Source organism: Anser anser (genome assembly GCF_964211835.1).
Source record: "Anser anser genome assembly, chromosome: Z".
In the NCBI taxonomy this organism is placed as follows: Eukaryota; Metazoa; Chordata; class Aves; order Anseriformes; family Anatidae; genus Anser; species Anser anser.
Genome location: NC_139723.1, coordinates 69,975,916 through 69,998,913, shown reverse-complemented (window position 1 = coordinate 69,998,913; position 22,998 = coordinate 69,975,916). Strand labels below are relative to the sequence as shown.

At 38.7% G+C, this 22,998-nt stretch overlaps 1 protein-coding gene and 1 long non-coding RNA gene across 7 annotated transcripts in view; one reads left to right on the top strand and one right to left on the bottom strand.

The window, feature by feature from the left end:
• Positions 1–14,373: 14,373 nt before the first annotated feature.
• LOC310889971 lies at positions 14,374–22,649 on the bottom strand. Of its 6 annotated transcripts, XR_014576947.1 has the most exons (4): positions 20,035–20,473; positions 19,702–19,755; positions 16,649–16,730; positions 14,374–15,928 (listed from the first exon to the last, which is right to left on the bottom strand). It is a non-coding gene; the product is annotated as an uncharacterized lncRNA (long non-coding RNA). The 6 variants fall into 6 exon arrangements; XR_014576944.1 differs by lacking the exons at positions 19,702–19,755; positions 20,035–20,473 and adding an exon at positions 22,420–22,649; XR_014576945.1 differs by having other exon boundaries at positions 19,702–20,473.
• Positions 22,650–22,770: 121 nt separating this feature from the next.
• Positions 22,771–22,998, top strand: part of NDUFS4 (NADH:ubiquinone oxidoreductase subunit S4) — a 47,560-nt gene continuing 47,332 nt past the window's right edge. The window contains exon 1 of the mRNA XM_083818317.1: positions 22,771–22,927. Within this exon, the coding sequence (XP_083674443.1) occupies positions 22,860–22,927 (68 nt within the window). The 5' untranslated portion in view covers positions 22,771–22,859. The remainder of the gene's footprint in view (positions 22,928–22,998) is intronic.

Genomic DNA, 22,998 nt, shown 5'->3' with positions numbered 1-22,998 from the left:
GAAACTTGTAGAAGGTACTAATATGTGCATTTGATTTTTTGAATTAGAAGTATTGCTGAAAGAAATATGGCAAGACATATAGATAAAGCAGATAGGTAGTTATGCAAATCCTTAAACAACATGGAAGAAAGTGTCACTGAGGACAAGAAAGCCCAGCAGAGGCCCACCAGGATGCTCAGGGACTGGAGCACCTGCCCTAAGAGGGAAGCCTGAGGGATGGGGCTGCTTCTGCCTGGAGAAAGGAAGGATTTGGGGGCAACCTTCTACCTGCAGGAAGGTCATGGAGAAGATAGAGGGAAGATCTCCACAGCAGTGCATGGTGGCAGGACAAGAGACAACAGGAATCAGATGAAATGAGAGAAGTTCATACTGGGTATAAACGAAGCTTTTTTCCCCACGAGGACAATCAAGCAGATGATCTCCTGACACCTATTCCAACCTGAATTATCCTATGATCCTATGAAGAAGTAAGTCCACCCATTTTTAAGTATTACAGACTCCAGAATCAGAAAGGAATGTCCAGTTTAAAAATAAACAATTCCCTAAAGAAACATTTATGGAACCATATCACCACAGCTGCTGGATGCAATCATCAGGAGGAACATAGAGTGTTCCTTCTTTAATATGTCTTTCCCTTACACGATCCTTAAGTGATCCTAAAATTCCTCATAAATGCTATTTTCCCGTTGATTTTAGCAAAACTTTTTGCTGTGCAAGGAGTGCAGTACCTGTTCTCTAGAATATTCATTCTATATAGATTAGAATGCATAGTGGAGAAAAGGCAAGCAAACATACTAAAGTTTGTCTCCGTATTTTTAAGTGAAAAAAGTAAATAAGATGAAAGAGTGAAGTAGTTAAAATGCAACTTTAAACTATTGTATTGTTCAGATTGCAATATTTTTTTTAGGACTGACAATAATTCTCAAAGAGACAATAACAAGTACAAGCTAGATTGGTCAAGACAGCAAGGAAAGCAAAAAAAACCCTAAGGCAAGACACTTGGAAAAATAATGGATAATGCCCACTGGAGCAACTAAAAAGAGCCCTGCAGGGAAGTTTCCCATAATCTTTTCCCACATACAGATGATTTAGTTGGAGCAATTCAAATCCTTGTTTCAAATGGTGACTCCACCAAAAAAACTACAAAAAGTCTAAAATGCTTGGCATAAAGATACACAAATATTGAGTACTTCCACATTTGGACTCAAACTTCAGAGAAATTATTTTTCATTCATTTTATGGGAAACTAAAAAGGGACTCAGTCTATCTCTCTAATGATACAGACACAGAGCTCCAAATTTAAGCAGCCCACAGACTTGAGAGTCACACTTCCCAACCCAGCATGCCTGGAAGCTGTGACAATTCATTTATTAATCTCCCTGGCAGCCTCCATTTACGGGCTCTGAAGGAACTTCACCCTTAATTGAAAGGCACTTGCCACTGTCAGCAACCTAGCAAGCAGCACCACATGTGCTGACGGGGTGAAACCCAGCCAGGGCCCACAGCAGAAGCCCTCATTTCCTATCTGGAAGAAAGTCTTGGGCAGGATCTGAAGTGTTTAGTTGCAGCCAGTGTACAGCAAAGGTAGCACAACAGCTAGGCTTGGGGTCATACAGTGTCTTCATTTGGATATATTTCACAAATATTCTGCAAGTTTGTAAATAATTGCTTATCCCATACTTCAAAAAATATGTGCTGAGGCTTAGCAGTATGCACTGATCTTGGTATTATTACCATTTTGTCTGTAAAAGCAGACTGGGTGGGGTGATTGCAGTGCTATTTTGGAGTCAGGTATTCAGATACATGCTTAGGACCTTATAAACATTCGGAAATAGATTTTACTCACTGCCCCCCACCTCAGGTCTCCTCATTACTCAGTCATTCAGGATTTAAATAACTCTTTTCTGAAAAAAAAAAAAAGTGAGAGTTTTCCACTTGATAAGATTTCCTTTTCTATTTTTTTCTCAAGAATAAGATATTCCATACGGAAAACTGGGAGAAACAGAAAAGTGTCGTCACAAGGGAAAAAAAGAAAAAGGAAAAAAAAAATAAAAAGGGCAGAGTAAAGGTCCCAGGAAAACAGCACAAGACTGAAGAGTTATTTCTCTCTAAATGCCAACAATGCTAAAAGTTGTACTTGAATAACTACACACAAAAAGCCAATTTATCAGCCCGTCATATGTTTAAGCAATGCTTTGAACGCTGAAGTGCCATCTACTGGTATGTCCTGTATTAACTAACAACATTCCTTGGAGCCCACCATGGGACACAGGAAAATGAAGTTTCATCTTTTTCGCTGCCACTGGCTTTTTGGTGACTGTGAGTAACAGCCCTTGCCAGAGCAGTGTGCTAGTCTCCCCACTGTGAAAAAAGGACATTAAGATTTCATAACCTGGGGGATTTCACATCCCATGCAAAGCTTTTTGAGATATAATGGTAGAAAGATCTGCAAGAGAAGTAGGAACTCCTATAGGAGCATCTCCTTGTCCAAACACGGCACACCAGTAGAAAAGGTTAAAAAATGAAGTGGGAGACACAGAAGGAAAGGAGAACAGAATACATCAGAGGAAGATGAAGGGAGAAGAGGGTAAAGACCAGTAGGAGTTAAGCAGGAGGAGAGTTGATAGAACACACTGTAAGTGATTAATTGGTAAGGACAATACAATTTACACTGCAGTTTTAGCAGATGTGTATGTGTTGTTCCAGCTGTGGGAACAACAGACTCTCCAGATCTTGTTTCTGACACACAATAACTGTGAACTCCATTATGTGCAATAATAAATCTAAGCAGCACCTCCAACATATGAATGAGCAAGAAAAAGAGGGTCATATTTTCAGAAGTGTTAGCACATATTTGTCAACACCCAACTTAGCTAAATAGCACAAAGGAAGACTACAAGACAATGGTAACCCATACCCAAAGCAGTGTGTGAGCTTGCAAGTAGATACACATTTTTGAAAATCTGACCCATGTTTAATAGGTAAGGCCTCCAGGGATGGCAGACTGCGCAGGGTCTTGGGTAGCCTGGACGGGTTTGTTTTGCCGATGTATTTACTGGCTGGTATGTTAATTTTTTCAATGTGTTATAGAACAGTTCCCAAGTTAGGGTCATGACCCCACTTGGGGCCCACAAGCCTGGAAGTGAAAATGAAAGTGGGGTTGTGACCCTGGAAGTAGGGTTGCTAAGGGAAAACTTTGGGAAGCCCTGATGCTGTGCTACTAGGTGAGACCCCTATGTGGACGGTGAGTTTAATCACTGATGAGGGATAAAGTTTTTAACAATGCCTATTTCTCAGAGACTTTCTGACTGATTTACTGCCGGATTCAAGTACAGGTCTCAGGTACATAAAGAAAGATTTGAGAATTAAATTCAGAATTGTACGTGCTACACCTTGAAAAGATCAGGCCAGTAAGGACAGACCCACCATTTTCTTTAAAACTTCCATCAGTCGCATTAGTCTACTGATCAGAGCATTTCCCCTGACAATCCTTGGCTTGAAGAAATCACACCCATCACACCAAAATCTGCCATTTTTCAGAAGGGTGATCACCACCAGAGTATCACTGTGGGATGCAGCTAAACTTACGTATTTTTGCTTCACTCTGCAGTGTGACCAGAGGAGGTGGGGGTTGTCCCTCCCTCACCACCTGCATTATTTTGGGGCATAGAAAGAGTATGTTTCATTAAGGAATGAGTCAGTAATGGTGAGCGAGCATACTACATAGAACGGGAAGCCCACTCTGAAAAAAAAAAAAAAAAAGACTGAGTCTTACTCTACTCTTTAGAAGTAGCACATATACTGTCTTCAAGAACAGATCCTAAGCTTGAATTAGTCTGGACTTTGAAGGTTTGCAGTTCAGCTGCCACTACACATTCACCTCGTGCCACTTCAGGCACCCTAGGATGTCCTGGTTGGCCTCCAGCTGCTGTTCCCAACGGGCACAGTTTCCCAAAACTCCTGTGCCACATTTGACAGCCCCATGAGGAATCCAGGGATACAGTAATGAATTTTAAATGTCACAAGATCCCTACGTGTGGAAAAGTGAATTGAGCTAAATCACGTGAGTACTTCTGAATGCAGTCATTAAATGTAGACGCAGAGAGTTGTATCTCTTTATTTCTCATGCTCTATGAACATTTATTCCAATCTCAAATTATAGTGTGCTATGAATGCAGCATTCATGGTAGAACTGGAGAGTATTCCTGACTTCCACCTAATGAAATATTTTGTAGCTATTAATAGAACAGTTGTGATATGTAGCATGCCATTTCAGTAAGCGAAGAGACATTAACAGCTGATTTTTGGCAGTGACGTGTCTATTTCTCATTTATTAGTAACTTGTATTGATTTATACTAGGATTAATTATTGATGCAAATATTTCACCCATATTTTTTCTGTCACAATCAGAAGAAAAAATGCATGGCTGTGAATAATCCATACAATGGTTTATGAAGCCCAAACTCCTCTGAGAGTATCAGATATCCACCTGGTGTCCCTGAGTGCTGGATTTCACATTTAGATTTCTGAATTAACAGATGTGTACAGTCACATACAGGCAGAAAGCTCCTTCTTGATGCAACATCTGAGGAGCCGTGTGAGCACTGTTTATTTTAACAAAATTGTGAGATATCTTGTGCTTGTGAAATTTGGTCCAAATCTACTAATTTCAAAATGTTATTAACCAGTATTCTGAAGTGAGCTCAAGTTCTAAATTTCAGTTCACAAAGCATATCTGAAAAAGGATAAGTGCACATACTGTAATACAGATCCAAAACCAAAATAGTCACAATTTTGAACAGAAGCCCCTAAAACTCCAAAACATACTTTTATAATATATGCAATCCTATTGAAAAGTAAATCTTATTTACATTCTTGCCTGAACACTTTGATACATCAGATCCAACGTATTTCAAGTCACCTTAGGCAACTAAAATTTGTAGAAGTCATTATTATCAAAACTATAGTGTTAAAAAGGGGAGGTCTGAGAACGAAGGAACTCGATTCAAACTTACAAAATTTTTATAATGCTGCAAATTTGAGATATTTGTATTTGTTATGTTTCCAAGCTTTTTCTCCACTAGTATTAAGGCTAGAAAGATGTTTTAATACAAAGCACAGGCTTCTATGTATTCATGTAATGCAAGAACTTGAGGATTTTAAGAAACTAAACAAAAACAAATATCGAAAAACACAATACAGTTGTAAGAGTCAGCAGGGCTGACTGCCAAGCAGAGAGGATTTTATTTATTCAGAACTGTTCTGTGTCTATGAAACTGAAGCCTTGTCTGCACTTAAGAACATTTCTTTTTATTGGTCCCGCATTGGGCAATCATTCTCCTTATCCAGAAGTGGTAATTCTAGATGAAACATGATTTTAAAGGTATATCCTACTTCTGGTCATAGCAAGAGCCGAATCTTCAGCACGAGTGCCAGCATACTTATATCTGCACTAGGGCAGTGTGAAGCACAGTTACGATGATGAAAAAAATTGCACCACTAGCAAACATAATCATTCTAGTAAAACTTATTAAGTATAGACCAGACTTGAATACACTATTTTCTGAAGAACCGCAGAAACCAAGCTGACATTTGGGATTTGCTTTTTCACAGGAGCAAGTAGCCACAGCTGCTTATAAAGTTTTAATAGCTATGTTTTTCACTACAGTAGCAAATCATATAGGAATATATCAAATAAGCTTTTATAGTAGTCTTGTAAAATAGTCAACAGCATGTATCAAGCCCAGAACCTACATTCTCAGTCTTTGTTCTGATTATGTTAATAAAGGGAAAAAACAACAACATACAAAATAAAAACCCCGCAACATAATATTTTGACATATCTGATACAGAGAAAAGGAAGAGTTGAATATGCCTGTCATTATGAAATCCTCATCTTCTTTAATGAAAAGCAAAATATTTAAGGTCAAATTTTCAACAACTCACGGAAAAAAGCTTGCACATATTATTTGCATATTCAGGCCAAATAACTGTCATTTTCTTGTACATATGGTCACTTTGATGTCTGTCTCAGGCAAATTGGCTGCACTATCCTGTTCACAGCATTCTTTGAATTTCCTTGGGTTTCACAGAAACTGCAAACCATAGATGACATCTTTGTTTAAAGCCTTCAATGGGGATGGTGGCTTAACCAACTGTTGCTTATTTTCGTGAGGGAGGTGAGACAGAGTCACTGTTATGTGCAGTCTTCTTCCCTCTCCCCAGGTTAAGGAGGAGCACTGCTGCCATCTAAGAAACCTGGTTTGAGGAAGGAGGTGGTGTTTTTCACCCTTCCACACCTTCTGTGAAGGCAAGTAGCCCTAAGCTGCTATGCTCAGTACGGAGAACTGTGTGTGGCTTAGGTTACTGAGCTGGAAAGGAACCCTAGGTGGTATTCAGAGGCAGGTGAGCGTGCAGTGAAATCTTCTGAGAACGCTGCACTGATAAGCTAAATGGCTACAGCATGGGTGAGCAAGTGCAGCATGAAATTGTTATATTTTGTTATATCATTGTTAGGCCAGCTACTGCCCTCCCACAACTCGAAGTCATATTCCAGAGATTCACCCAGGCCAAGGGTCATCCCCAACAGGCAGTTCAAATACAGCTTACACAGTGCGAGGGGCAGACATGCTAATCACACAGACAGAGGCCTTGCCATTCCTATTAGCTCTGGGATCAAAGAACAGTCCTCAGTCCATTTTATTCACTAATACAGACAGAACCTTAAAGTCGGATTTACATGCTGCATGTGTGAAACGTCTCACTTATAAGGTCTAGGAGTTACTTGTATAACTTGCAAGTGATGGAATGACATAAGACAAAGCCACAAATGAGTTGTGCACGATACTCATCTTAATTCTCTAGCAGAGGCACACAAGTATCAACCTGTCCATGTTCCTTACTCCTTTAACAGCACTGCCGAGATTTTTCTTGGAGAATCAGAAAAAAGAGATAGCAGGTAAGTGAATATATTCAATTAGTATCTTAATATGCAAATATTATACAAGTAATATACTAATAACAGAAAACGTTCTTGTTATTAAAGTGCTCAGGAAAAAAAATTGATTGATTTGAATAACTCGAGTGAACTTCACAAGCTGTGTTTCCGAATAGGAGAAGTGCCAGATTTGGAATAAGTAGTTGCCTTATGGAGTCTTGGCGTTTTCTCCTGTTCAGAAATGCAAACTGTGAAGTTCAACTGAGCTATGCAAATCATCCTGTCTTATGCTTCTCTTATTAGGCAATTCTGTCTTGATACTCTGAGTAATGAACTGCAAAACACAGTCTCAATGGTACATGGAATCAACATGTTACTTCAAGAGCGGAGACACTCTTAGTAAATAATTGTTTGGAATAATTTCTTTCATGCTGAAATTAAAGAGCTGCTGTATGCACAAACATAGCTAGGAGGACTGAAACAAAGAATAAGAAGGAATGAAGCACTATTGGACACACCTCGTGGGTTCCTGATATCACTAGGAATATCCCAGGTGCATAGTTCAGTCTGAGATGCTATCTAAACTATGGGATGTGGGCAGATAATTCACATTTCCTTTCTTGTGTGTCACTGATCTGTCTGCATGAGAACAATTTATCTGACCTGCTAAACATAAACACATCAAGAAGCTTTGCTTTAGAAAGGATCCCAGTAATTTTTACAAGGTTAAGAAAAATACCAAAATATATCAGTAAAAGAATGAAAAAAGGAAAAATGTATGACAAAAAATCATATTAAAATAGCCAGATGGACTACTAGCCCTTGCAAGCAAGAGGAGTTAAAATGCATAAACAAGGCTTATGTGGCTTTGTTTTTATTCCAGAAAGTTGATTTTACAGCAAGTACTTAAAAGGTACCATCTTGTAACACCCCAGTGGAGAGAAAGCTAGTTTTCCAGAATTAACTAAGCAGAGACTATGCTATTACCTTCATACTACAGAGCAGCAAAGGAACTGCTTTGTCTCTATCAGGATTTCACAGACATAGTTAGCAGGTACTAGCTGATTGACTGGAGGGAAAAAAAAAAAAGAGCAAAAGAGAAAGAAGTGAAAACACAGCTTCTGAACCTTCACTGTATTGTTAGCTGGAGAAATCTACAGTAAATTTGGGCACCCAGCTTAGCCCAAGCCCAGTGAGCCACTGTGCAGTATTACTCCTCTACTCATGAGAGCTTTGTGCGTGTGAAGTGTGGTGTTCTTAGGAAGATCTCGTACTTTTTTTCCTGCAATAAGATGAGTTGTTCTCTAAATTCTTCCAGTGGGAGAACTTTCTGTCTTGGGTAAAACCACTTGAAAGTATTAGCTACTGGCATGCTGATGATCTTAGCTTAGCTTTTCACTGCAAAGGACATGGGCAACCAGCCTTGCTAAAAGTGACAGCCAGGCTCTAGCAATATAAAGGTAAGCGGTAAGAAAGGCAAGGGAAAACTCGTACAAAATAGCGACTGTTGCATTTCTCAGGCTAATTTTAGCAGTGTGATTTGCTTAGATTCATTAATTATTTCAGCAGACCTAACTGCCAATAAAGACATCTGCCATAAAATTCTCTTGATATCATCTGAAAATTAAGTCTTGGTCTCACTTACTTAGTGGTCCTTGCATGGCGGAAGAAAAGACTGTTCTATTTTTCTATTGACATGATGATTTGAGGGAAAGATGTCTTTTTTGCCATCAAGGAATCCAGACTGCTTGCACACCATTAAAAGATTCGGTCAAGAAGTCCTTTACTAAGGAAGTTACATTCATCCCTAAAAATTATGCTCTTTAAATAAAAGAAAATGCCACCCATATTTTCAAAAGCTGTAACTTTTTGCTGTCTATATAAAAATAAGATGAAAAGGAAGGGAGTTTTGAAAACTGACTACAATCATCCTGCAAAACAACAGGGATCTTTTTTGTAGTATTTTACAGTCAAAATCCACAAAACTATGGGGTCTTAGATGTTAGAAAACAAGAGTCATTAAGCGTTTAGGTTGTTGTGATTAATCTTACGAAAAAGCCCTCTCATATAAAAACCACTGAAAATAAACAAATAGAAATATATTCTCTTCACATATTTTGCTGAAAACAGACTACCTTTTCAGTCATCATGAGACACTTCTGCAAGAGGTCTTCAAGACATCTTTTAACAGGCTGCATGGTAATCGTATTCTAACTGTAATTCTATTGTCAGAAACTGGTGATAGGGAAATCAGGGCCCAGGATACTAGAAAGAAATACAACCTTCTTCCAGATATTTAGGTGGAATGATATGGAAATAAAAAGGACCTTGTTTCCTTCTGATGACTCCTCTCCACCTACTTTTGTTATAAACAAAGGAGTATGACCTATGCCAGAAAAAAAAAGAAGAAAAAAAAAAGGAAGAAAAAAAAGCAGGACTTGGTGCCTTGTCAAAACGGGAATGAATAATACAAAAATAAGCATAGAATTGGACTAGGCTAGAATCAACTCAAAATAAAAAACATTCCCTAGGAAATCTGAGTTTGGAGCTTATTTTCATATGGAGATATTTAAACTTTCACTGATATTTACAGCTGTAGACATCCCAACATGGTCTTTTTCCATCAGTAAGCGAAGTTTAATTTCTGTCTTACGTATTTCAGATGGTTTCTATGGGTTTGCTAGAATGACCCTACCAATGTGCAAAACGTCACAGCAGAAGGCAATAACTAAATTAATTAATATAAAAGGAAACCAAGAAGAGATGGGTAAAATGCTAGACAAACATTTTGTCATACTGATATTGAGTGGTCAGATACTGTCACTCTTTGATGAGATAATGTATTTTCAGAGAAAGGAAATGCAATAACAGTAACCCACTTGGTCATCGAAAAAAAAAATGTGGTATGACACCATAAATGAAAGCCTAAGTTATGGTGGAGGAAGGTGAGGATTACTAGAAGAACAGTAAGGCAGGTAAAACAAAATGTCCAGAAAGACGAAAAAGGAGATGATTACAAGTATTCCTGAGAAAGGAAGTATCAGACCAGAGTGTTCCTCAAAAATCATGCTTAAAATATTTGTAAAGATGTGACAAAAGTCCACGCATACATATGTTCATAACAAAAGTTAGGATATATAGCCACTACACAAGACACCACAGATAGCACCTACAAAGAACTGGACCAGTAAATTTACAAGAGAGAAAAAAGAATGAGACTCTAGACGGTGGGACTACTAACAATACAAGACAATCGTGTGATCCCGACATCCTATAAGTCAAACACAATCCCAGGACAGGATACAAAGAGCACTAAGTTCTTTAACAGTCTTCCAGAAGGAGCACTGGGGCAAAAATAGCCTAGATAATCTTAAAACAGAATTCCATCAATTTATTAAAAAGATTAGATGATGTAGTTTCCTAAAATAGGAGAAGATTGGATGAGCTAGAAGATCCCTTTCAGTCCCTATATATGTTTTAAAAGACCATAACACCTTGCCACTATTTCTAGAAATAAGACTTCAAAGCACAATAACCTGTATTCAACAATTTTCTATTGCAGTTAATTTTCTTATTCCAGTTCTTCAAAATGAGAAGCTATAAATGCAAAACTCTTTAGCCATTTGAAAAAAAGGAAAATCTGCATACAGAAATCTGAGTTGCTATGGAAAACTTTTAACCTTTTAAAGGCAACAGTTTTAACCTTTTAAGGCAACAGTTAAACCATAATAAATCACAGAATCCTAGAATGGTTTGAGTTAGAATAGGCTTTACAGCTGCCTGGACCTAGAAAGGACCTAGAGATATTGGTTGACAGTTGGCTGAACATGAGCCAGCAGTGTGCCCAGGTGGCCAAGAAGACCAATGGCATCATGGCCCCTATGAGAAGTAGTGTGGCCAGCTGGGCTAGGGGAACGATTGTCCCACTGTACTTGGCTCTGGTGAGGCTGTACCTCAAATGCTATGTTCAGTTTTGGCCCCTCACTACAAGAAGAACAAGGAGGTGCTGGAGCAGGGCAACAAAGCTAGTGAAGGGTCTAGAGAACAAGACTTATTAGGAGCAGCTGATGGAACTGGGGTTATTTAGGCTGGAGAAAAGGAGGCTCAGGGGAGACCTTACTGCTCTCCACGACTGCCTCAAAGGAAGCTGTAGTGGGGTGGGGGTCAGCCTCTTTTCCCAGGGAGCAAGTGATAGGATCAGAGGAAATGGCCTCAAGTTGTGACAGGAGAGGTTTGGGTTGGATGTTAGGAAAAATTTCTTCACTGAAAATGTTGTGAAGCATTGAACCAGGTTGCCCAGGGAAGTGGTTGAGTCACCAGCCCTGGAGGTATTCAAAAGACATAGATATGGCGTTTAGGGACATGGTTTAGCGGTAGACTTGGGAGTTCTAGGTTAACAGTTGGACTTGATGATCTTAGAGGTCTTTTCCGACCTAAGTGATTCTATGATTCTACAAATCATCTAGTTCCAACCCCCTGACATGGGCAGGGACACCTGCCACTAGAAGATTTAGGAAAGAATGAGGGAAAGAAAACATGGGCTTTTCCTTCTTTGGGAGACCCTTAAAGCTGAAGGCTGTGGTGATGGAAAGGGCCATAACAATAATTATTCAAGGCAAAGCTCAAATTAATTTACATAAGAATTCGTCAAATTCACTTTTATTTTGTAGTAAATAATTAGCAGCTAAACACAGTCGAATATCAATGTCATTTTTTCTTCTGAATATCTAATTTTCCCTGCTAACAAGTCACAAGGTGATCGCTATTTAGATACAGAAATTGTGAATGCTGTATATGGACTTTGTAACTTGGACATTTTTCAAGAATTATCTCTAGAAATTGAAAATCAGAAACATGTAAGAGCAAGTTTCAACAGTTTGTCGGTGTTTTTAAAGACAGAAAACTAAGGAAAGGGAAAACTCCTCTGTGAAGGAGATACTAATAATCCTTCTGAAGTGCAATTTCTAAGTTTGTAAATAAAGAGCGTATTTCAAGTCACTGCAAAATTTTGCATTTTTTTTTTAATCCAAGCAGAAAATTGTGACAAGCTTTTTTTTTTTTTTTTAATCATTATCTTTTGGAAGTTGTACTTTTTTGTATTCATTTCAGTTCACTGGAATCAGATAGGTCAATTCAGCAATGCATTTTAGCATGTTCCAAATTTCTTTAGGGCCAAGAATATCTTCACTGAACATACAGAGGACTTTTATTATGTGAATGTGAGAAATACTGTTGGGTTTGAAACACACCTGAGGAGACTTTATTAAGTCTTTTAGGCTAAAATGTGCTCAAAATATGTCTATTTTTTAAGATGCATTTCTAATGAGGTAATGTAACTTAGTGGTACCTCTAGTATCCAAATAAGAAGGTAAAAGCTCTCTAAACTCTCTGAACCTGTTAGATACAACTTACACAGTTGTCGTGTAGCTTAACAAAAATAATCTTTGTGAATAGATATATTTACCATTTCTAAGATTCATACAACTAGAAAGAAGCATGACGCATAAGATAAAATTCAGACTTCCAGAAAATGTTGGAATTTTTTTTTTTCTGAGAGCCTTTGTTCTCATTCAGAATGCCAGTGATCCTCTCTAGACCACAAAGATTCAATAGAAAACCTTGACCATTATGTCCATTTTGTTCATAAATGTACCCTTTTATTTCATCTTGTGCTCTCTTTTCAGAACAACTACTCCCTTCTGCAAAAGGAAAACCCTAATAGCACTTTCCTCCAGTGAATTCCAGTAAAAGGGGGCAAGCTATAATAGAAGTATGGAATCATGGGCATTAAAATGAAACCATATGGAAACATGGGCTGAGGATTTAAGCAGGAAAAGTACTGTTTAAAAATTAATCTTTATGGCTTAATGCGGATTGTTAGGAACACTTAAAAAGTTCTGAAAACTATTAATTCAATGATGTTACATAGCTGAGGCTCTGAAAAAGCTAAAACAACATCTATGTCGTCAGACTGGCTCATCGTAGAAAGACAGCCTGGGAAATACACTTTGTGACCTAAATCCAAACTAACAAAAGACCCTGAAGAATACTTATTGTATCTGTCATTTCAGTCACAATTTCTGTGACCACTGACATGTACATGTGTACAAGGAATTCATTACCCTGTTGTGGTATTACTACCCTTCACCTTCTTATGAGGGAAATAGAAAATGAGAAAGAGGAAGGGTCTCCGAAGTCTCACATGGCAAATAAAGAGTGAAGAAAGGAATATGAGAACTATAGTAATATTTAGCCTGTTGTTTATAAAAAGGGAATAAATTGTAAACTTCAAGGGTATATAATGGAAAATATATGAGACAAGTAGTCTTAAAAAGGGTGGTGGGGTTTTTTTTTATGCTTTCTGAATTGACAAGAATACACAGACACAACAGGGATTACAAGTCTATTTGATAAAGTCTCTATTTAAACCTGTTTCTGCTTTCTTTGTGGAATGAGCTAATCTCTCAAAAAATACATCCTATGAAATGACTCAAAAGGTAACTGCTAATGTAAGGCTTAGAGGTCAGAACAAATGCGTGAAAAGAGGTAAGGAGAGGAATAATAAATATACAGATAAAATTAGGAAAGGTCCAGGATGAGGTAATTTCACAAGCCAATTAATCTAGCAAATGCTTAACTGTTTCACTGAAGAGCAGAAAAGAAAAAGTGATGATCTATATGGTCATTGATATGAGCCGTTCATATGAAACAACACATGGGTGAGTTAGGTCCTCCCCTATTTGATGCTGAGATGGTAGTATCAGCATCAAAAGGCACAAATTTGAATAACTTTACTGTATTAGCTAAAATTAAACTCACCAGTAATACTGAACTGGGTGGAAAAGAACTATTTGTGTCTAACACTTTCTGTTTCAGATGAAATATATATATATATTATATATATATATTTGGTGTTTAAATAGAACTGCCTTTGGTGAAAACTAAATCTGATACAAAACTAAAACAACAATTTTATCAAGAAAATGTCATAGAAATTGAAATAAAAATGACCCCAAATTAAAAGAACTAATTAATTATATGATTAGGGATTTTAAAATATATTTTAAATGATTTATTTTATCTCAATAGTTCCATTTTATTTGTCAGGGAATTAATATCACTTTTGCTTTGCCACTGCTTCCTGTTGGATGTAAGTATTCTCTTCCTCAATATAACAGTATCCTGCAGTTGAATGGCTGATAGGACCAATTAATATGTTAAGCCTTTTAGTGGCATAGGACTGAACCATCCCATTTTACCCTGATGCTGAAACAGGCCTACAACTTATTTCATGTTAAGACTCTGAAGTTTGATTTGATAAACATCAAGCTATACTCTCCAAAATTAAGAACTTACCTATTTCTTGTAAGTAGAAACCTTGTAGCATTCATAGTCCTACTGTTATTGTTAGATTATGTGATTATTACCTCAAAAAGAAAAAAAGAAATGCAGTGAAATAACTGATTTATAGTACTTTTTTCAATCATGAAGACAAATTTTAGTATCCAATAGAAATTGCATGACTACCAGAATGATAATCCCATAATCAAATATGTACGCTACTAATGACAAAGTACACCTCAGGTCTTAGTACAAAACTATATAGGTAAGCAGACATCCTTTTTCTGAATGTTTTTGTGATTAGTTTTATACAGGCTATAGTATCTTAGCAAGTAGGAAATATGATGTGCATCCCAGGTGTCATTGTGATTCAATCACTAAAAAAGTGTTTAAAGAAAGCCATTTAGAGAAGAAAATAGAAAATTAATTGAGAATAAGCAATCAGGTATCTTAATTTATAAAAATAACAACACATTTTGGGAAAGGTGTGGCATGCAAGCTAAAGATGCCACTGCCAAGAATCTGTATTAAAAATGCATTCCTCAGCACGTAATCTGTCCGGTAGTTATTTTGAAGAGGCTATAATGGTCTTCCACCAGTGTAGTAAATAAAACCAGGACATTCTTCAATATCTCCTCTTACAAATGAGCCAGAATTTCTTTTCTCCTGGAATTTTTCTAAATATTCTATTTAGAAAATATTCTGCCAATATATACTTTCGTCATTTACTTCCATGGAAACAGAATCATTAATCCTTAAGAATTCCAACAGCTGCTTTACAGAAATCATATTATTTTCCTGGCACCACAATCCTTTTTGTAGAAACTCATTGTGTCACCAAAACCACATACCCTGTACAGTTAATACAGCGATGGTCACAACTGAAGTACAATACAGTGGGCTGTACTACAGTGTAAGATTTTGATCACTTCCATCCAAATACAGAAGGTGCAGAAATGCATGTATGGCCTTTTCTAGACCAGCATGCCACTGCTTAAGACAATTACAGAATCTGTAATTCCTTATCCAAAGCACTCAGAGAGAAAGCAAGCATAACCCAATTGGGATGATGCCTTCCTCTTTCTGCCGTCTCTTGATTTCAGATTCCAGTTACTACAGGGACATCCACCCCTCATTTCTATATGAACAGTCACAGATATTACAGACTTTTTGGCAACTCTTGTGAATCTTAGACGGTCAAACTGTGTGTTTAAGAGACAATTCAAATTTCATTTTACAACAAAGATCCAAAATAATACTCGTGGTTCTGTAGGATAATTTGAATATGCAAACTGAGTAAAACAAAAAGGCCCTAAAATCTGAAGGTAACCCATATTTTTATTATTAAAAAACAAAACAAAACAAAGCACAACAAAAAAACTCATGACACTCTGAGCCCAGCTTCACATTTCTGAACAGAAGGGTTTGTAACACCAGGTCTGTGATAGACTCCATCCCCATATAAAGTATACTATGGTCAATCTTCTCAGCAGATGGAGACCTGGGGATTTCCATGAGAGGGGAACCGCTAAACTGCAGAGATCTGAACACTTGCCGTTTCCCAGAAGAACTGAGCCATGGAAGCTGTTGGGATATGTTGGCAGCATGAAAGCCTGCTCATCAGTGAGCTCTGAGCAACACACCAATGCCTGCAAAGAGCAAGAAATAGGGTTTTCTTCAGTCTGGTCAAGAAAACAGGAGCACAATGGCGAATAGCACATGGACTGTCACACCAGGAGAAAGAAAAAAACTTTTGTAAATTTTGCAGCACAGTAGTTAGATGCTGATTCTGAACTGCAGAAGTCCAGGATCCAGCTCCTGCTTCATTTCGTATGGGGCATAAAAAAGCAGCCAGCCTTGAAAGTCCTGTTTATATGAAAGTGATGTGGAAATAATGAAAAACTTAGGAATATAATTTCAAAAAATGCCACACAACACGTAACTGTCTTATGGTGTTTCCTACCACTGAATATCATCAAGCTCATCAAAACTGTGTCTTTCAGAGAACATTTCTGAGTTGAAAAAAACTTAAATTTAAAGATATTATTGAGGATAAGAACTCCAGCTTGGAGGACTCGATGACATCTTCTCCTGCATTCCTATCATTAGAAGCACCTTAGAAGTTCTCATAGGACTAAAGCAAATTATTTTCACAGGTTTCTTATTGGACAGCGTAGCTGCTTCATAAAAATTAATTGTTACTACATATTTTAATAATTCTCTGCTAATCTACCAAAACCACTAAAAAGCCTCTTCCTTCAATGAAACTGGTGACATTTAGTATCCATAGTAAATGCTATTCAAAAAATTAGGTAAGAAGAAAGAGAATACTTTAAAACTAGTTTTAAAAGAACATAAATTTCTCTTACAGAGTGATGGTACCTCTTGTGAAATCTGACTACGAAATGTGTTTATGCATCCAAGTGAGGATCAGGTCACTGATAAAGTGAGCTTCAAATGGCAAACAGTAAAAAAAGAAAAAAAAAAAAAGAAAGAGAGAGAGAGAAAAAGACAAAAATATTAGTTTCAATATAAACTTATTATATACCTTTAACTAAATTATCATTTAACCAAGTAATCTTTCTTAGACTTTATTTTTCTAAATTCTCAAATCTTTATGTTTATTTTAGCTCACCTGGCTGCTGTTTTCATAAAGAATTAGAAACTTTAAAATACATGTATTTTTTTAATTACTTCTTTTCAGTAATACATTAAGAAATAGTTCCTAATTTTGAATGAAATGGAAATAGAGTTCAGAAAAATGGCAGTTCCAATGCACTACTTACGATTCAATGATTTAGTCTGTTCAGCGGTATTATATAATTACAGTTTTAAAACTTTATCTTTCACATTAACCAGTTTAGGGGGGTTTATCCTAAATCCTATGTATTACTTCACAAAGCCCCTAAAATCTCATCACCATAATTTAGAGCTGATAAAATAATATCAGAAACATCAGGTTTCCTGATGAAACCTGCTCAGGTTTCCTATGATGGTTGGCTACAGAGGAACCTTTTAATTTTAGTATCACGAATTGAAAGACCAAGTGCCAGCCAGACTTATATTCAGTTAAGACTAGAGAGGAACATTTCCTGAAGTCCACGAACCTCAGGAAAAGTTCTGATGGAAGAATAATTAATATTAGCATTATCTATCCAGGATGGCTAAAAGGAACAGAATCTCTAAGAACTGCTCTCCTTTTATTATGCTAAGACACTCCCACTAACAAGTACTCAGGCACACCCAGGATCTTTCAAAAAATCATATGAGAAAGCAGATGGCTATAAAAATTCAAAGACTAAAATCTGCTTCACCTCCAGTTTAAAAAACAAAACAAAACAAAAAAAGCACTAGAAATTACCCTACAGATGTTAATAATTGTCTGGGGTGGGAGACGGGGAAGGGGGAGGCTGGCTTCTAAGTAAACAATACAAAAAAAGACAAAGAGGTCCCTGCTGATGTAAAACAATAAAAGCAGTTTTCTCAGCAGTGTCAGCTTAGCAAGCCTGAGGGTCTGTATTTTAAACCCCAGCGGCCTGACGTCACTCACCCTGATGCTGTGTGTGAAGGAAGCTATCTCTCCGCGATGACCGACCTGAAAAGTGTTTTCAAAGCCCAGTGGGCTAATGTCACTCACACCGAGGGTGGATGGTGGGATCTCTCAGGGTGGCAGCCCGAGGGAAGTGAGCTGCAACACCAGCAGCCTACCATCACTCACTCTGATGGCAGGGGGTCAGCTGGGATTCTTTGGTGGCCTCCCGGGCAATAGTTAAAAAGAAGATTTTGGTTCACATGTCAATGTCTAGCTTGAAAGCAGAGAGTATAAAAAGTGATTTTTTTTTTTAATTGTAGTTCACAAGTGGCAGCAGTGCAGTCAGGAAGGGGAGTTTCCCTGCGAGACTGTTTGATTGCATGTGAAGCTCACAATGGAGCTGGCGTTGCCTGGTTTTAATTTTTTTCTCCTGTATGAGCTGAGATGTTTTATTCTCCCATATGGGGGGGGGGAGGGGGGCGGGGGGAGAGAGAGAAATTAAATCCAGACAGCTCCAACTGCATTTTAAATTTCATTTGCAATCAAACAGACTTTGAGAATATTGTCATCTTCCTTACCAACCTGGCTGCCATGTAGGGAATGTAAATAAATACTGAAATCCCCAAACATCATGTTCTTACGATCACTCATCTTTTAACACAGAAATTGACATTTGGGACAAAATCTTCCATCAAATTTATCCTGGCACTGAAAGCATGGTAAGGTTTGTAAATAACTATATAAGAGAAATAGTCTTTGTCCAACTGCAAATGCTTGGAAAAACAAACAAACAAACAAAAAACCTCTAAGGGTAACTGCAGCTGATATTTCACCAGCAAAAGAAATTACTGTGGGTAAAGTGGAGCCAACAGAGTCACTACTCACACAGTGAGCTCTTAAAAAGACAAAACATACTTTTCAAACCAAAAATTGGTATTTGAAAGACTAAATTCCAGTCCTGTATAAGTTAATGTGAATAACTAAGTACATGTTAAGCTACCGCCATGCTTAGATATATGAAGGGTCAGAATCCGAGAGTTGTCCAACACTGAAATGATCGTTTCTGTACGTAAAATCAATACAGACAACACACAACATGGAACTGAGTGAGAATACATGTAGCTGTAACTAGTATAATCAGTTTGCTTGTGTCTTGTACCCCATTTCTACCACTGCTTTGCCACATAGGGCTGTCAAGATCTCTGAGAATGTTGACTTCGTTTCCTGAATAGTTCCTACAAGCCACCCAGGATAAAATGCAACAATTCAAAACAATGATTCACTAAGGAGTATCTCTAGATTTCTCACTTCTAACTGCAGTTTATTTGAGACTATGAAATTATTTGTATCTGAATCGATTTCCTTGGGCATAGAGTAAAATTGTACAACCTTACTCTCACAGAAAAAAAGTAAAAGGTTAGATTTTCCTCTCAGATTCTCACAATGTGTGGTGGTCACATATGTGAAGAGAAAATATGACTCTAACCCTGCATAGTTAAGCTAATAAGCTTTCTCATAGAGTGAGACAATAGAAACTGTGAGCATACTGTACAGCACAATAAGTGCTGGCACATAAACTGTTTCAGTCTTGAGGGACAGTGTTTCACAGTATATCAGTGACAGAAGACCAGCTTGCAGCCAGAATTATGAATGAAAAGTTTAAGCCTTCATGGAAGTATGGACTTCGAATGATTCTTTTGCGGTCACCTCAAAAACCAACTTACTGTATTATTTGGGGGAATACTGCATGTAAAGCTTTATTTTCTAAGACTGTGTATAAGCACACAAATTGATTAGTTCGACCTAAGACGCAACGATTAAGAAGGTCTTATATCATATATAAGAATACATTTACACAAAGTTAAGCCAGTCAGATAAAACAGTACATACCTAATTTAAAACTTTACAGGAATATCTTAGAGGTCTATTTCTAAGGTCTATTTCCTGTTAAAAGTGGGAAAGAGAAAAACTCGTATCTCTCGCCCTTTCCGAGGCACCAGACTGCAAGGGACTGTTGGTGCATATTAATTTCACGGTAAACTGTGTGCTTGGAATTGCCACACATGCTGTCTCTGGAGAGCTATGGTTATTTGTCTAGAAATAGTCTCTCGTGTTTGTGACTACTATACAATAATACTTCAGCAACAAATGCTATGGTTACATTTATATTAGTAAATAAACAGTCCAAAGACCCTTTTGTACCCCTGATACAGCTCAGCTTACGTGGCACAGCTCACATCCGTAGAACTAAACTCTTTCTCCTCTTCTCCCCAGCTCCAAAAACACAATCCAAAACCCAGAATGGCCTCATCCACACTGCTTATTAGGAACAGTCCCAGGCTCACGCTGGTTCCCAGACTGTGCTCAGACATTGTTTGGGACGGTGCTAATTGGCCTGGGCCAAAACCTTTCCAGGGACTGTGCTAGCAATTAGCAGCACGTTCACTTGCACACATGCTCAAACCCATCAGTCCCTGTGATCTAGCACAAGACAGTCCTGTCCCTGCAGCTGCCAAAGGCAGCTCCTGATTTTGGCACCTTCCTTTTATGGATTCAGTTAATAAAGCGGCAGCTCCAAGCTCCAGCTGCCCCATGCTACTACCCTGTCCTTTCCCCATCACCCACAGGAGAGGTAGCAGGAAGAGCTCGAGTTCAAAGAAGAGAGCCGTGTGATGCGCTCACATGCTGCCCAAACTGCAGTTTCCATCTCTGACAGTGAAAGAAGACAGCAGATGCAAAAACCCTGAAAGCTGGGTCCACCCCAGAGGTCTTCAGATGAGCTCTGAGTATCTGACAACTGATGGAGAATAGACAGACTCACACAGCTTGCCTCAGTTTACATTCGGACCTTCAAGGGCAACTGGCCTCAGCAAACCACTCTTCACCAGCTGATGCCTTTGAACTGCATTAATCTTCCCCTGCTTCCAGGGAACGACAGATTTTTCCTAGCTGTGGCATCACAAAAGGTACAAGTTTAGATTAACTGAAGTAAACGTGAGTTGGTGTGAAGGCCTCCTATAACCTACCATCATTGAGGCCACTGGAAAAAGATTTTGGAACAGAGGGATAAAAGTTCTTGAGTTTTCCGAGAGGCAGATATTCCTACTCTGTCTATCTGAACGTGCATGAAGGTTCGGTGTGAGAGAGAACGTGCATTATTAGGTTGGTAACTGATACAGTTGAAAAAATCACAGAACCTCAGGGAACAGTTTTTCAAGACCTCTCAAAACATGTGAAGAAAAACTAGTAAGCGCAAAGGTTCAGTGTAGTTTCCCACTGACATTTAACACAAGCTGTCACTTTTCCATATAGGCCATGCTCAATTAATCATTGCTACAGGATTACTCCTGCTGTCTGTCATACTACATCTGACTTTGACCATATTTACTAATGATGGAAAAATTCCTTTTAAATACTCCTATCCGTAAAAACACCCAATTTGTAAAGCACTGTCCTTACTGTCTTTGTACTATGCTGCCCAGAATGATTTTTCATTTTTCCTCTTTTTCTGCATAGCTGCTGTTGTTTTGAAAGAGAAAAATAGTATACTTTTCATTTCCCTGTAAGTCGGAAACGTTTGACGGGAAGATAGTGTAGAAAATTACGTATTTGAGTGGAACATTCTAACAGGATGATTTACAACAGAAACTGTTTTGCAACCTTTGCCTAATACAAAGACTATGAAATAGTGGCTCCAGGTCTGACGTTTAATTAGGATTATATAATACAAGGGTGTTGTTTGTTTGTTCTCATTGGAAATTAATGTTCTGTTGATTTGATAACTGCAGAAAACATTTGTTCAGAGTTTCTTTAACTTTTCATTAGAACTATTATTCTTCTGTCCTTTATTTGGGACAAGAAAGCACTGAATTAACTTGCTTGTGTAGAATTTTTGTATCTGATCTTGTCAAACTGCACAATAGAGAAAAAGGCAGGCTTCTCCTGGAGCAACTCACAAACCATTAGACAAAACTAACATCTCCTGTAGGAGTTTCACAACTTTTTGTTTAACGCTTCTTATAATTTTTCCAGTTTTTCAGTAAAATTGAAACTTGAGATAAGGGGTTTTCTTTTTCTTTTTTTTTTTTTTTTCTTTTTTCAAAAATGGCAACAGATTTCAAAATAATTAAAATGATGTTAAGAATGCAGACTTTTCTTCCCCAGAACCAGAAACTTTTCAGTTCTTCACAGCATTGCAGATCCCTCTCTAACCCTGCGCTTTCACACCATGTGTTTCCGGAAAGTGTAGGTCATTTGAGGTTTTGGCACTGAGTACCACAGCGTTTGACTCTTCCTTTACAGCAATCTATCTTCCTTAACCGTGAATGAAGCGTCATATTCCAGGATGTGTGCGCTGTTATTTACTTGCCTTTTTACAGTTAATGCATTAAAAATATGACTCAACTTTAAGAGAACAGGGGCCTTGTCTGTCTTCCTTGTCTAACTATAGGCAATACGTCTAGAATTGGTTTATCTTCCTTGTCTGACTAGGGGAATAAGTCTAGAAGTGGTTTATCTTCCTTGTGTGACTATAGGAAGTTAAGTCTAGAATTGGTGTAAAGTCAAAACAGGGCTCCTACAAGCACAGCATGTTAGATACTTGTTTACCTTAGTGCAGCAAGCACCTGAGTGTATTTTAAGCAGAAAAACTAAGAAATAGGTCAAGACGTGCAAGAAGACACCAGAGCTCTGCTTTCTCTGCATGGAGCGTGCCCTTTTCTCGGGGACACCTAATGAGGGACAGCGGGGCTCAGCCCCTGCCACCCCGGGGTGCCCCGCACCCAAGGGTGCCGTGAGGCCTGGCAGGGCCCTCCCGAAGCGCTTCAGTCCCCACGTCCTTCGCTGAGGGCAGCAAGAGGAAGGCAGGAGGAGGTCGGCAGGGCGGTGTGAGGAGGGTGCTCGCCCCCCCCTTGCCGGTGCCTGCCCCCCTCCGGCCCCTCCCGCCCCCTCCATCCCTCCCCGCCCGCCTTCGCGTTTCCTGTGTCCGGGCGGAGGAGGTTTGTCCCAGCGCCGCCGCCGTCCGTCCCCCAGCGGCTGCGCCGAGCGTCATGGCGGCGTCCCTCTCAATGTCAGCGGCTGCGAGGCTCCGCGCGGCGGCCCGCCTGCCGCCCGCCAGGTAACGGCACCGCGGGCGCTCGCCGGACGCCGCCACGCAACGCCCGGCACCGGCGGCACCGAGGGGCGGCG